Source organism: Nomascus leucogenys, chromosome 15 (assembly GCF_006542625.1).
Source record: "Nomascus leucogenys isolate Asia chromosome 15, Asia_NLE_v1, whole genome shotgun sequence".
NCBI classification, from domain to species: domain Eukaryota; kingdom Metazoa; phylum Chordata; class Mammalia; order Primates; family Hylobatidae; genus Nomascus; species Nomascus leucogenys.
The window spans coordinates 23,149,210-23,164,566 of record NC_044395.1 but is presented as its reverse complement, the minus strand read 5'-3'; the positions used below and the strand labels follow the sequence as shown (position 1 = coordinate 23,164,566).

Here is a 15,357-nt window from a genome sequence, read left to right as displayed (position 1 = left end):
CACATCTGGCCAGGTTGCGGTGGCTCACGCCTATAATCCCAGCACTTTGGGAGGCTGGGTGGATCACCTGAGGTCAGGAGTTCAAGAACAGCTTGGCCAACATGGCAGAACCCCAACTCTACTAAAAATACAAAAATTAGCCAGGCATGGTGGTGCGTGCCTGTAATCTCAGCTACTGAGGAGGCTGAGGCAGGAGAATGGCGTGAACCCGGGAGGCGGAGCTTGCAGTGAGCCGAGATCGCACCACTGCACTCCAGAGCCTGGGCGACAGAGCGAGACTCCATCTCAAAAAAAAAAAAAAAAAAAAAAAAACCTCAACATCACTGATCATTAGAGAAATGCAAATCAAAACCACAATGAGATACTATCTCATGTCAGTCAGAATGGCAATTATTAAAAAGTCAAGAACAACAGATACTGGCCTGGTTGTGGAGAGAAAGGAACACTTTTACACTGTTGGTGGGAGTGTAAATTAGTTCAACCATTGTGGAAGACTGTGGCAATTCCTCAAGGATCTAGAGGCAGAAATACCATTTGACCCAGCAATCCCATTACTGGGTATATACCCAAAGGAATGTAAATCATTCTATTATAAAGATACATGCACGAGTCTGCTCATTGCAGCTCTATTCACAATAGCAAAGACATGGAATCAACCCAAATGCCCATCAGTGATAGACTGGATAAAGAAAATGTGGTACATATACACCATGGAATACTGTGTGGCCATAGAAAGGAATGAGATCATGTCCTTTGCAGGGACATGAATGGAGCTGGAAGCCATTATCCTCAGCTGAACAGAAAACCAAACACCACATGTTCTCACTTATAAGTAGGAGTTGAATGGACACATGGAGGGGAACAACACATACTGGGGCCTGTTGGGGGGGGCAGTGGGAGGGAGAGCATCAGGAAGAATAGCTGATGCATGCGGGGCTTAATACCTAGGTGATGGGTTGATAGGTGCAGCAAACCACCATGACACACATTTACCTATGTAACAAACCTGCACATCCTGCACATGTACCCTGGAACTTAAAAATTGAAGAAAAAAAAAAAAGAACCTGCTTATATGGCTTATCCTATAAGAAATGTCTGGTAAAATTTTGACGGAGGCCGTTAAGTGTAAGGATGCTCAATAGATAATTACTTAATGATCTTCTTTTCTCTGTTGGCTTATTCATTTCTAAACCATTCTTGGCTAGTTTTAGAAAATTGTATTAGTAGAGCGTTAAGGAGCTTAGAGGTATGAATATAAGTTCCCAAACAGCCATTCTTTCTTGCAAGAAAACTATTAAGTTTAGTCAAAAAGGAAAGTTTATCTGGGGAAGGACCCAGGAGAAAGCAAGAGTTGCTGGCCAGGTTTCAGAGTTTTGCTTTCTGTTGCCATGGGGAAGGTTGGCCAGTGTGGAAAGGAAGCATTTACCACTCTTCCTCTTAAATGACCGCTCATCACTTTAAAACCTTGTAATGCATTAGCCACCTTACCCGAGTGAGGGCTATAGCCCAGAATGGATTTTATGGAATAACCTTCCCCTCCCTGCAGCAAACAAAGATCTGAGTCACCCTAGTCTCCTTCTCCAAATAAAGGGCCTCGCAGCGCCTTCAGATTGGCTGCCATAAGAGGAAAGTTTCCTGTGTGTCTGGCAAAGGGAAACCCCACACCACCTCTCACATACATGAGCTTCTCCTGCTTCCAAAGGAAACAGTAGCGCTACCCAGTGTTTTCCAGGTGAACGTACTGCTTGGAACTCAGCGTCTGATGACTGGCTGTTCCTGAGCAGCTATTCATAGGAGAAAATGGATTGATTTCCACGGGGGAATAGTTAAGGTAATGAGGTAAATAATTACCTCCTCACAGGGGCCTTTACCAGCCAGAACTTGCAACCACAACCCCCCGCCAGTATGCTGTTCTGCCTGCCATTAGGCAGTTTGCATGGCAACTGCATGGGAAGGGCCAGTGCTTGCGGGGAGCTGTGCTGCGCTCACCCCTGTGGGATAGGAACCATCGATAACGTATATGTTGCTGGAGAAGACAGAATTCAGTGCACTGGGGCTTATTAGCCTCTGCTGGAATTTTGGGCCAGTGAGCCCTTTGTTATTCGACAATGGAAGGCTTTGGCTGTCTGCCATTTGAATTTTTTTCAATCCTTTTTGTGGTATCAGTCTGTCTATATAGAATTCTTACTTTCCATTCCCCAGGCAATAGAACCAATTAAAGACTAAATCAAATGGTCAGGTACTTGAATTATGAACATAAAAGTCTTTCTAAAACCTTCCAGTATGTTTATGGTTGGAAAAATAGAAGAATCTTGGTGACTACCTTTTTTTTTTTTTTTTTTTTGCAATGAGCCATGTAGTTAAAAAAAAAAAAAAAAAATTCATCTTCCCCCTCTTCATTTCCCTTACTTAAAAAAAATAAATAACTGGTAGGCCTCAAACTAATATACCCCTGTTCTTCTGGAAACCACTAAAAAAGTTGTTTATTGTAATAATGATGACTCAGAGAAACCTGGGCAGCAGTGCCAGTTTGGGTCGTCATGGGCTTCTGTCTCTCTCTGAGTCCTGCAGTTGACTTGCCTTCACTTCTAATCTATGTGTTGTCATGCATAATAAATATGTGCATGTTTAAACATTTTACTTAATTTCTAGTTTGCCACAAGTCTTGACATGTTTTCCTCTGTGGATTTTTCTGTCTAAGCAGTGCAGAAACTGAGTTCCTCTCTCCCCTGGCGTTTAGGTCAATGGCTGTCTGCTTGACCCTGTGCCTCCTGTCCTGGTGCGGAAGGGATGCCAGTCACTGCCCAGCAACATGATGGAGACCTCCATTGACGAAGGGCTGGAGACAGAAGGAGAGGCCGAGGAAGACCCCGCTCATGCCTTTGAGGCATTTCAGTCCACACGCAGCGGGCAGAGACGGCACACTCTGTCAGAAGTGACCAATCAACTGGTCGTGATGCCTGGGGCAGGTACAGTAGAGGAGTGATACTAGCTTGAGCCTTCATGGTATCATCCCATACTCCAATCGCCAACAAGTGGTCATGATGCCAGCCAACTCCTAAAATTGAGTCGATAGCTTATTCCTTTATGGAGCAGATTCAGCAGGTATAGCAGACACAGCCTAGCAGCAGCTATCAAAGGTGAATTGAAATGTCTCTGAGTTGGCTCCCGTAGTCCCCAGGATTCATCTGGGTGCCACGTGATTGATCAGGGACCCTGGCTCTTTTGGACTGGCTGAGATCTTACAGATGCCACTTCTGGAGTGTTTTCCCCACTAAACTTGAAGATGACTAAATTGGCCAGTAAAAGGGCTCTAAAAAGATGCTTTGATTGGAAATTAAGGACATGGTAGCTGTCAAGACTCAAGCTGGTTATGCTTTGTACCCTATGTTCCAAGAAGATGCTACTGCTGTTGGTTTTATCTGTTCTGTTTTCTCTTAAAGGGAAAATTTTCTCCATGAATGACAGCCCCTCCCTTGACAGTGTGGACTCTGAGTATGATATGGGGTCTGTTCAGAGGGACCTGAACTTTCTGGAAGACAACCCTTCCCTTAAGGACATCATGTTAGCCAATCAGCCCTCACCCCGCATGACATCTCCCTTCATAAGCCTGAGACCTACCAACCCAGCCATGCAGGCTCTGAGCTCCCAGAAACGAGAGGTCCACAACAGGTCTCCAGTGAGCTTCAGAGAGGGCCGCAGAGCATCAGATACCTCCCTCACCCAGGGTGAGCACTTCCTCCTCTGCTTTTTGAAACTTGCGTCGTAGGAGAGCGGTTTCTTGCCAAGTTGGTGTAGTCACCTGTGGTCACTGAAAGGCCTTGTATTTTAAACTGTTTGGTCTTGGTGCTTTCTTTCAGGAATTGTAGCATTTAGACAACATCTTCAGAATCTGGCTAGAACCAAAGGAATTCTAGAGTTGAACAAAGTGCAGTTGCTGTATGAACAAATAGGACCGGAGGCGGACCCTAACCTGGCACCGGCGGCTCCTCAGCTCCAGGACCTTGCTAGCAGCTGCCCTCAGGTGGGTACCTTGGGCCCTTCCCTCAATGGCTCTGTGAGGATGAGGTGTGAGTTTGTCCTGAAGATGGTCATTTTCACTTAGAGGATTTCCTCCAGTCCTGGAGCAAACAGGTTCTTTGGGAAAACCCACAGCTTCTTTGCCTTGTTATTGCCACCTGCCACTGACGGGTTCAACCCATCCATGCTGCTTCCAAGTGATCAATACCAGATGGAGGCCTGGACACTCTCAAGCTGTTTTTGGCTCACAGGGCAGAGTACAGATGAGTGACCTCTTACAGTCGCCCTTGAACTCCCCTTCTCCCGCCACACACACACAAATGAAAAATAATGAACTACACCCAAATGAGAAGCCTCTCACCACACTTTTGATGTGGTATCACTTTAGTAAATATTACAAGTGGATTATTCATACTAAAAATACAATAAATACTGCTACTTACCTGATTTTATTTTGAGCCTATTTTCAGTGCATCCAAGAGGATTATAGTTCAAGTCCCACATGAAGGCCATGGCCTCCTGGTGACACCAAGAGCCTTTGCTCTAGTACTGACTAGGTAATTGTTAACTAGAGATAATACATGCATAAATGTTCTGCAGAGTAATGAGCCCTCAGCCTACTGGCTCTGTAAAAGCTTTGAGTATTAATAAGTCTCAATGGAGTTGGAATTCCTCTTGGACATTTGCAAAGGTGCTTCAGCTAAGAACTGAGACGTTTTTCCCCATGGGGAATTGAAAATTGTTTCCACCCCCTTGCTCCTCAGGAGGAGGTTTCTCAGCAGCAGGAAAGCGTCTCCACTCTCCCTGCCAGCGTGCATCCCCAGCTGTCCCCACGGCAGAGCCTGGAGACCCAGTACCTGCAGCACAGACTCCAGGTGGGTCCTTCTCCTTGCGAGTCCACCTCACTCTGCTCATCCAGGAACTGTTCTTCTGCAAAGCAGAAACCTGTTTTGCCTGGCATTTATTTAGGGTAGCTGCTTGATTCCTTATAGGCAAGTAGCTTTGACTCTGTACTTGCAGTTTCTAGAAACGTGTTCAGGTTTAGCTTTATGCTGTGTGTTGGTGGTGGGAAAGGCTTTGTCCTCAAGCCCCACAAAAGGATATGCCACTGAGGGGTGGGAATGGGAGACCTGGCTTCTTTCTTTCTAATTGTATTCCTCTTAATGAGTAACAAATAAAATGAAAACCTTAAGTCTGCAGAATTTCTACATGGGCTTTCTATGTTGGTGCATAAAAATCTTAAAAAGTGATAAAGCATAGATCCCATAAAGGATGAATCATTCATTCAGCGGGTGCTGGGGCCTTTGCTCTCAAGATCTAACTCCACCTTTCTCATTGCTTTTTAATGTCCATGAGCCTCACAGTCCTAGTGGACTTTTGGAAATGGAGTGGAAAAAGGAAGTAGGTGAGGTCAGAGATGGCCCAGGCCTGCGGGGCCCGATGCTCTTTCAGGGCCTCAGGGAGTAAATGTCAGTCCCTTCACCCCATGTGGATTCTGTAGAATACAGTTGGATTCATCCTGCAGGCAGAAGCACATCTGATGACTGCATCCTAGGTGACAGCACATTGTCACGCTCATGTTGTTTTTCTGCTCTTCCAGAAACCCAGCCTTCTGTCAAAGGCCCAGAACACCTGTCAGCTTTATTGCAAAGAACCACCGCGGAGCCTTGAGCAGCAGCTGCAGGAACATAGGTGAGAAGGGGACTTTGGCCAAAGAAGTTGCTTCCTTTTCTGGAAGCCTTGAGAACACTGAATGTGTTGTCCTTTCCCTCTCACATTTGCCACTACTAGGAAAATAGGTTTTCTGCATGTGTCACAGGCCCTCTGAGCATGATTACTAAGAGGATATCTCAGTATCCGTGGAGGATGGTCCTGCCAGGCACTGGCAGCCCTACGGTGTACTTTGTTTTCCTTTTCTTCTAGCGTTTCCTCTTTGGGGTATGACTAGCTCCAAGCTTTCAGTCAGTGGCCCAAAGTATGGAGGTGGGGTAAGCAGCACAGGAGCCTTCCGTCCTCCCTTACTATCATGTGTGCCCACGGCCTCGCTAGTAGAAGCAGCTTGGCCAAGGTAGACCTACCCTCATCAATCCATCAACTGCAGACACTTGCAGAGGCCAAGGTGTGATTCTCTCCCCTTCTAGCCTCTCCAGAAGGTAAATCATCCTCTTATTGTATAAAGGGAAAAACTCGGAGTCAGAGAAAATGCATTCCTGCTCACGTTAGCACTGAAGGATCATCAGAACTGGGGGGCAAAACATGAGATTAGGTTTAAGAGACCCAACACAATTGGTTCCCATTCCCACTTGTTTTTGCTGACATGAGAGAGACTTAAGTAGAAGACTGAAGCTAGTGACTGGTATTGCATTTACATTAAAATTGCCATCACTTGAGAAGATTTAAAATTCTTTCCTTTGATTTTACCAATTTAGGCTCCAGCAGAAGCGACTCTTTCTTCAGAAGCAGTCTCAACTGCAGGCCTATTTTAATCAGATGCAGATAGCAGAGAGCTCCTACCCACAGCCAAGTCAGCAGCTGCCCCTTCCCTGCCAGGAGACTCCACCGCCTTCTCAGCAGGCCCCACCGTTCAGCCTGACCCAGCCCCTGAGCCCCGTCCTGGAGCCTTCCTCCGAGCAGATGCAATACAGCCCTTTCCTCAGCCAGTACCAAGAGATGCAGCTTCAGCCCCTGCCCTCCACTTCCAGTCCCCGGGCTGCTCCTCCTCTGCCCACGCAGCTACAGCAGCAGCAGCCACCACCGCCACCACCACCTCCACCACCCCGACAGCCAGGAGCTGCCCCAGCCCCCTTACAGTTCTCCTATCAGACTTGTGAGCTGCCAAGCGCTGCTTCCCCTGCGCCAGACTATCCCACTCCCTGTCAGTATCCTGTGGATGGAGCCCAGCAGAGCGACCTAACAGGGCCAGACTGTCCCAGAAGCCCAGGACTGCAAGAGGCCCCCTCCAGCTACGACCCACTAGCCCTCTCTGAGCTACCTGGACTCTTTGATTGTGAAATGCTAGACGCTGTGGATCCACAACACAACGGGTATGTCCTGGTGAATTAGTCTCAGCACAGGAATTGAGGTGGGTCACGTGAAGGAAGAGTGTATGTTCCTATTTTTATTCCAGCCTTTTAAATTTAAAGCTTATTTTCTTGCCCTCTCCCTAACGGGGAGAAATCGAGTCACCCAACTGGAATCAGAGGGCCTGGCTGGGGTGAATGTTGCTTCCTCCGGGTTCTGCCCCACCACAAAGTTTTCTGTGGCAAGTGCTGGAACATAGTTGTAGGCTGAGGCTCCTGCCCTTCGGTCGAGTGGAGCAAGCTCTCGAGGGCGGCACTGACAAATGTGTTCCTAAGAAGACATTCAGACCCAGGTCTTATGCAGATTACATCCGTTTATTATCAAGGGCAACCTTGGTGAAAGCAGAAAAGGTGTGTGCTATTGCATATATGGGGGGAAAAAGGCAATATATTTTTCACTGAAGCTGAGTAACCACATATTGCTACAAGGCAAATCAAGAAGACATCAGGAAATCAGATGCACAGGAAAGAAAGGAAAGCTGTGCTTTGTCATTGAATCCTAAGTTCTTAGCTGCTGATGCAAGTTGTCCCCCAAGGCCATCACAAAGCAGTGCGGCATGAGCTCTGTTTCAGGGGCCACTAAATAACAGCTGGTACTGACCCCAGACACCGCCTTCATCTCCATTCGGAAGCAGGTGACACACCCCTTCAGAAGGTGCCCTGGGTTGCCGAGTGTCAGAATATACTCAGGACTCCAGAGGTGTCACACGTGGAACTGACAGGAGACCCGCCACCGTGGAGGCAGGGGGGCAAGAAACTCAAGAACGCATCAAGAGCACCAGCCCTGGGCCGGGGAAGACAGGCTCTTCCTGCAGTTTCTCGTGGACACTGCTGGCTTGGGGGCAGCCGGTCTCCAGGGTACCTGTTGTCTCTTTTCCGATGTAATAACTACTCTGACCTTACACTATATGTTGCTAGTAGTTTATTGAGCTTTGTATATTTGGACAGTTTCATATAGGGCTTAGAGATTTTAAGGACATGATAAATGAACTTTTCCATCCCATGTGAAGTGGTAGTGCGGTGCCTTTCCCCCAGATCATGCTTTAATTCTTTCTTTTCTGTAGAAACCAACAGTTTCCATTTATGTTAATGCTAAATCCAAAGTCACTTCAGAGTTTGTTTTCCACCATGTGGGAGTCAGCTTCTTAATTAATTTCCTTAAAGTTTTGACTTGTAATGAAATGTTCAAGTATTACAGCAATATTCAAAGAACCACAGATGTGTTAACCATTTAAGCAGATCATCTGCCAAACATTATATTACTAATAAAACTTAACCAACACTTACAATTCAGTCATCAAAGTAAGTAAAACTTAGATGCTACAGCTAGCTAACTGTATCCCTAGAAATGATGAATAATTTGCCATTTGGACAGTTAACATCCAGGTGTTACAAAGTCAGTGTTAATTCTAAAGATGATCGTTTCTGCCCGTTAGAATGGCTTGTCCCATCAGCAGATGAATGTGTTAAGCACAAAGCATTTCCTTAAAGCACAAAGAGAGGGACTAACTGATGCTGCACCTAGAAAACACCTTTAAGTTGCCTTTCCTCTTTGTAGTTAGTGTCCACGCAAGTGACGTGTGGAAAGTCTAGGGGGTTCCATTCTGGCCATGCGAGCCCAGCTCCTACCAACGTGGGTAACTTGAGCAGTCCCTGTTGCTGGCCAGAGACTGCCTGGTCGCCAGCACTCACCATGGGTGCCAGGATGCTTCGCGGAGGCACAGTGCTCATGGTTGGACTCGGTGTCAGTGGGAAAGGGCAGTGTGGGGACTGTCATTTTTGTGATTTAATAACACACAGTGAAAATCCAGGAAGAATGAATTAAGCTCCTTCTGGGAGTTGTTTATTCCTGCTCGTGCTTAAGATTGATGATTTCGTGAAATAAAGAACATCATTTCATTTAAGAGATCATTTCATTAAGATCTCTAATCTGTTTTGAGTCTTTGCAAAATAGCCAGTTATAAAATGGGGCTTGATTTGTTTAGACTGAAGGAAGACGTTTTCCCAAAATATACTACAGAAGTGTTACAATATTTGTGATATTAAAATGCCTCCAGATTGAAAATGGGGGCTGCCCATTTCAGAACTGCAGGAATGGTGTAGTTACAGATCGACATAAACTGCCCCCCAACAATGCCATGAGCTGCTTAGCCCAGGAGACCTGGGAGCTATGGCAGGACGGTTAGGCCAGCCGATGAGGAACTGCAGAGAGGCTACTGGAAGGTTAAGGACGCAGAGAGAAATCGAAAGGTGCCCCACAGCAGCCAGGCCTATCGGGAGCCATCAGACACGGCAGCGGCGTGGACACCGGCCTGATGCAGAGCATGACCCCTCCTGCTGGGACCTGTGTTGTAAGCTCCTATTTGCTTATCTTGTTTATTTCAAGCAGAAATCAATAAATTCCATAACCCTCTGTATTGACTGCAATGTAAGCTGCTGAGGAGACTGGTTCTTTTGGTCAGTCAGGTGTTTGCTCAGCTCTGTCTGATAACCTGTGCTGCTCTGTCCCTAACTAGTGACCCATGGAAGCTTCCAAGCAGTTTGCTCTTCATCAATACTAACATAACACTAAGAAGGCTTAGTATCGCTCTTTTTCTGTGGGGCTACTCTGAAGTACTGACTTGCTTTCCAGCCTGTTTCACATTAGCAGTGTGTACACTACTGTATCATCATCAGCTTCATCACCCTGTAAACCAGGCTCCTCTGAAGAGACTGGTGAGATGAACGTGAGGTAAAAATTTCATTCGACCAAAAGTGCAATATGTGTGGTACTTTATTTTTTATGTTCTTTTTTTTAATCTGGGGTATTAGTCTGTGCTTTGGGAGAAACGCACTAGCTCTGCAATTTCCAGCTAGGCAAGTGTGTCTCTATTATCTCCATGCAACTGATACACTGGCCCCTGTAAGGCAAACAGCATGTTAGCCTGACAGGAAGAGGGGGCCCACTTTTCACATTCCCAGTGACACTGACCGTCCCCAGCTGCCCCCCTCGCCACCTCTGCCTGCACTGCCCTCTGTCACCGTGGGAACAGAAGGAGGCCGACGGTTCTCTACACCAACCACCTTGAGAATCCCTGGGTGGGAGAGCATCAGGGCCCACCAGGGGAGTGGGGATGGGGCTCAGGGACTGTTCGTACCCATCTGAGAAAACCCCTTCTCTCTTCCATCCACTTTTACCTCCTAGGAAAGAAAAAGTCAGTGACCCTTTCTTCCTCATATATCAAGAACTCCCAAGTGTTTAAACCATATGCTGTAGTCAGTGGGTGGGACAGACAGGAGCCCAAGACTGAAGCCAGCCCTTGCCTCTTGTGCCCCTTCCCAACTCTGGTGCTGGAGTAATGGGGGGCTCTGTGTTTTGATGGGGAGCAAGGGGGGACCCCCTGTAGGAGTATCGGCCTCTCCCCTGCCCCCTACCCTTTCCCGTGGACTGAAGGCTCCAGCAGAAGGGACTCATCATGAGACTGACCGACTCCCCCACCTCCACCCACACACTGAATGTCATCAGTCCTAAAGGCAGGGAAACGCTCACAGAATTCTGCCCACGGGTTAGACGTGGGGAGAAGGATATTCCCAGCTCCAGAGTGATTAGGTGATCAGCCAGAAACTAAGGCAAGGTGACAAGCAGCAGCCTGGAGTCACAATTGGTCCCAGGCGTGTGGGCACTAAACAGCCTCTGGAGACATGCAGGCAGTTAAGGATGCAAGGACAGAGTGAGTGAGCGGCGCTCCTTTTTGGGGTCCTCCAGCCTCTAGTCAAGCCCCAGGTTCATAAATATGTTATTACATTTTAAAACCTGTATCAACAGTCACATTTAAGCTCTCTATTGGTTTAAAGAAAATTCATACTCCAGATAACTTTTTCCCATTCAACCTCCTGTAGAGACAATATGCAGTGTGTCATTTCACAGTATCAGTCCCTGTGAACAGTGGCTGACACCGGTGCTGGGGCTGACCTGCTACACTCGAACTCCTAAACTGGGCTGCCTCTACTGCCTCCTGGGAAGCCACCCGAGCCACTCGGTCTCTTTGTGCCTAAACATCAAAGGTGAAAATTGGAGAACAGGAAGGCTCGTACGTTGGAGTCATTGTACAGGCAGGGATCTTTGATCATTTTGTTGCTTCTGGAATTTAATTTTTTTTTTTTTGAGGCAGAGTCTCGCCCTGTCACCCAGGCTGGAGTGCGGTGGCGCAATTTCAGCTCACTGCAACCTCCACCTCCTGGGTTCAAGCCATTCTCCTGCCTCAGCCTCCCAAGTAGCTGGGACTACAGGTGTGTGCCACCGCATCCAGCTAGTTTGTGTATTTTTAGTAGAGATGGGGTTTCACCATGTTGTCCAGGCTGATCTCGAACTCCTGACCTCAGGTGATCCACCCACCTTGGCCTCCCAAAGTGCTGGGATTACAGGCGTGAGCCACCGCACCCGACCTGGAATTTTTTTATAGAACTTATCTTCAGAGCAATGTATGAAAGACAAGAGCAGTATCGGCCAGGCGCGGTGGCTCACGCCTGTAATCCCAGCAATTTGGGAGGCCAAGGCAGGCGGATCATGAGGTCAGGAGATTGAGACCATCCTAACACGGTGAAACCATGTCTCTACTAAAAATACAAAAAATTAGCCGGGTGTGGTGGCAGGCGCCTGTAGTCCCAGCTACTCAGGAGGCTGAGGCAGGAGAATGGCGTGAATCCGGGAGGTGGAGCTTGCAGTGAGCAGAGATCGCACCACTGCACTACAGCCTGGGCGACAGAGTGAGACTCCACCTCAAAAAACAAAAAAAAAAAGACAAGAGCAGTATCATCTGCCTCTGTTTCTAAACTGGACAAAGAGATTTTCTTAAAGTTTCTGTCTCCCTTCTGACAGGTTCCACAGTGTGGTCTGAAGCACCTGTAATGTCAGAGCCCTTGTCTGGCCCTTGGTGGCAGGTGAATGAAGGCAGTGGAGCCTCTCACCCCCCAGTAGCCTCTCACATTCTTATTTTACCATTTTTGTCCTAATTAAGGTAGCCTGGCTGATTCTAGAAGACTAACAGCCATCCTCTGTGCACCCCCACCTTGTGTCCACATCTTCTCCAGGCAGGTTTCAACCTATCAGCAGACTCAGGCACACACTGGGGCAGATAGAGAACCAGGCAGCAGCAGTGCCCACAGACCCACCCAGGGAGAGCTTTGATGGGTTCTGCCCAGATACTCCCCTCGCCCACCCACAAGGGAGCAATAGCTTATATTGTACATTAGTTTTACCAAGCACTTTCGCAAGTACTCTCTTCTAATCCTCACAGCAATTCTATGAAATTAGTTGGGGAGATACTGTCCTTATTTTTCACAGCTGAAGAAACCAAAGCTCTGGGAAGTTTGTGACTTCTCTGAGATCACAGCTGGTGACAGGAGGAGCTGGGACACGCGCTTGGGTTGACTGGCTTCTGGTTTTGGTTCTCTGGCTTCTAGCTCTGGAATAAGCCCTCTCTTTCCCTTCTCTTTCCTCAGTAGCATCTGACTCTTTTCATAAGCAAACAGCTGTATAAACAAAGCCCCCATTTTGGTCAAGCACAGGGTGAATGTGACATTGTTCCCACAACCTTATTCTCCACTCGACAGCCGCCTGGCTCTGGGGAAGAGGCCGCCTTCAGGTGACAGTGCAGCTGTCCAGGTGGCCGTGCACTGAACCAGGCTGAGGGAGACAAAGACCCCGCAGACCCACCTGCCTTTCAGCATCCAGTTAACTGCAGTTTAGGCTCACCTCAAAGATGTCTAGTTTTTCCAAGTTACAATACAGCAGTTTCCTACAGAACACCACCCTCCTCAATTGCCAAGGGGCCACACTGCACGGCATCAGGCCACCACTGCAGGCCAGCAGATTCCACCCCAGGAACGGCCATGAACTCAGCCTTTGTCTCAAGGAGGGGCGTAACATTTCCTTACAGTCAAGCCCCATCAAATAGAAGTGCTTATTACTTTTAGGATTAAAAAAGTAATAACAGACTTTGACTTAATACTCTGTCTTTTCAGAGGCAAAGTGGGTGGGTAGAGGGGAGCTTTAAAAATAGAAGTACAAAACAACATCCTGGAAACATATGACCCCAGATGGAATAATGTCGCATTCCCCTGTGCAGATAATGGGCTGCTGCTGGCTCTGTGGTGTCTGTCTGCTGAAGATTTGCTCAGTCAAGGAAATTCAAGTGGTGAGACCTTTCCACCATGGGTGGTTAAGAGAAACCTGCCTTCACCAAAATCTCTGAAGGGGAAAGAAGTGGAGAGAAAGGTTTGCTTCACTTCGGGGCCTGCAGTTTCAGAAATAAAAGGGATATAGAGATATTTGCACTTTGTAGAAAGGGCAAGATTATTTGCTTATACTGAAGGGAGGTGGGTGGTTTTGCTGGATGTTTGGTCTGAAAGAGTTACTTTTGATAAAGTTAATCTAATTGTAGTTATATTTTCTGTGTGCTTTTTTTTTAATTACTAAGAAAAAAATTGGTGAGTTCAGTAGCTTTGGTATTATGAGTGCAAATCATAATAGCTCCAATGTGAAAAAAAATCAAAAGTATAACTTGTCACTCAATGTTAGAAAATTGCCTAAAATGCAGTGTAATAAATAATCTTTGTACCAAATGGTAATTTAAATGGGGTAATTTTCTGCAAGGAAAATGTACTGTTTTTATGTTTCCAACCCTCTTGAATTAAAATAAAAACAACTTGTTTTCTAAGAGCCCGGCTGATGTGAAATGTCAGGTTAATGCGATAGGGCTTTTGCCTCATAGGGCCTTGGGTGGAATTTTTAGAGTATGGAAGGTGGCTGTGTTCTCTGAGTTCTGGTGCTCATTTCAGGCTGCAGAAAAGGACAGTGGATAATATGTTCTCATTGACGTCAGCAGGGTAAATAATACCTTGCTCCGAATCGCCTGAGTACACGTTAGCCGCTGCAGATCGCTGACGGAAGCACTGCTAACCGCAGCCTGCACAAGGACACGGCCCTGCTAGGCACTGCTTAATTACTGCTCCTTGATTCTCAGAGTCTCAGGGCAAAGCCCATTGGCCCAGGTAGTCTGGGCAAGGGCCTCGTGCCGTGGTAGGAGGAGGGGAGGCAGATGCAGGGGGCTCTCGTCGGGCTCTCCGAGGACAGGCAGCTGCAGGGCAGGGGCTGGAAATGGAGAGGAGGTGCTGCAAGCTGCCAGGCAAAAGACACTGCTACTAGTCACGATGTCACATCTTCTCTGGGGTCTGCCAAAGGCCTCGACACTGCATGCGCGCTCACACAGTGCGCTCCCTCACAGGGGCGGGGCACCCTTTTGAGGCCCAGCTCCGCGCCCTCAGGGTGCTGAAGACACCATGTGCCAAGCTGCTCTCCTGCATCCTGGACCTGTTTCAGTGCCAGGCCCTGAGTGAAAGGCTACTGTTATATCCAGCTTGCTGGCAGCAGGATCTCGACTGAAATTTGGTTTCACTCAAACCATTCCAATTGAGCCCATGCTATAGAACAGAGACAGTTCCCTCCCTGCGGGGTGAGCCACTGGTCTCTGGGTAGGGGTGGGAAGGTGCAGTCGGCAGGGCCCACACTGGCAGAGGCTGGAAGGAGTGGAGCCCTCTCCACTGACGTCCACTGCTGCCCAACTCTGCTGACAATAGCTCAGTTCTGCCTTCAACTGGCGGTTACCCCTTGGCTACCCAAAATTTCAGTATTGCTGAGTTTCATTTCTTTTTTAAGGAAAGCACTAAATTTCAGTAACAATGTTTTCCCTTTCCCACCAGATTTCTCCATCATTCTTATTCTGTGTTGCCAAAAACAACTCCAATGCCCCAGGACACAGGCAAAATAACAGACCAGTGGCCAGCCAGGCCCCAACCCCGCACTCCCCAGGACACCCTTCAGTTCTGCAGCCTTTGTGAGTCGAAGGCTCCAGCAGGGTGGGGAAGGAGAGCAGCAGGGAGGCCTGCACCCCAAACCCAGGGCCTCTGCCCGGTGGATGGAACTGGCCAGCAGTGCCTGCACTTCCCAAGTCCTTCATCAAGACACAGGACAGGTGGGAACAGGGCCTGAGGTTCTGTTCCTGGCGAGCAGCTACTTTCTGCCCCACTAGATCTTAAATCAAGGGCTCAGAGATCCCCTTGACATGCAAGCTATGGACTCTTCCCAAAGAGCATGTACACAGACCCAGAACTTCGGACACAGAATTTCAGGACAGGAGTTGGTTCCTGGGCCCCCTGAGGCCCCCCTCCCCACCAGGGACCAAAGTTAGGAACCCCTGACTCAGCCTCTGCTCTCTCA

General features: G+C 47.8%; 2 protein-coding genes across 2 annotated transcripts in view; one reads left to right on the top strand and one right to left on the bottom strand.

The window, feature by feature from the left end:
- Positions 1-13,800, top strand: part of SIK2 (salt inducible kinase 2) — a 131,231-nt gene extending 117,431 nt beyond the window's left edge. Inside the window, exons 10-15 of the mRNA XM_003253119.4 lie at positions 2,741-2,969; positions 3,444-3,728; positions 3,861-4,024; positions 4,785-4,895; positions 5,621-5,712; positions 6,450-13,800. Coding sequence (XP_003253167.1) covers positions 2,741-2,969; positions 3,444-3,728; positions 3,861-4,024; positions 4,785-4,895; positions 5,621-5,712; positions 6,450-7,083 — 1,515 coding nt within the window. The 3' untranslated portion in view covers positions 7,084-13,800. The remainder of the gene's footprint in view (positions 1-2,740; positions 2,970-3,443; positions 3,729-3,860; positions 4,025-4,784; positions 4,896-5,620; positions 5,713-6,449) is intronic.
- PPP2R1B (protein phosphatase 2 scaffold subunit Abeta) overlaps positions 8,008-15,357 on the bottom strand; it is a 41,536-nt gene continuing 34,186 nt past the window's right edge. The window contains 1 exon segment of the mRNA XM_012495945.2: positions 8,008-10,000. Coding sequence (XP_012351399.2) covers positions 9,908-10,000 — 93 coding nt within the window. The 3' untranslated portion in view covers positions 8,008-9,907.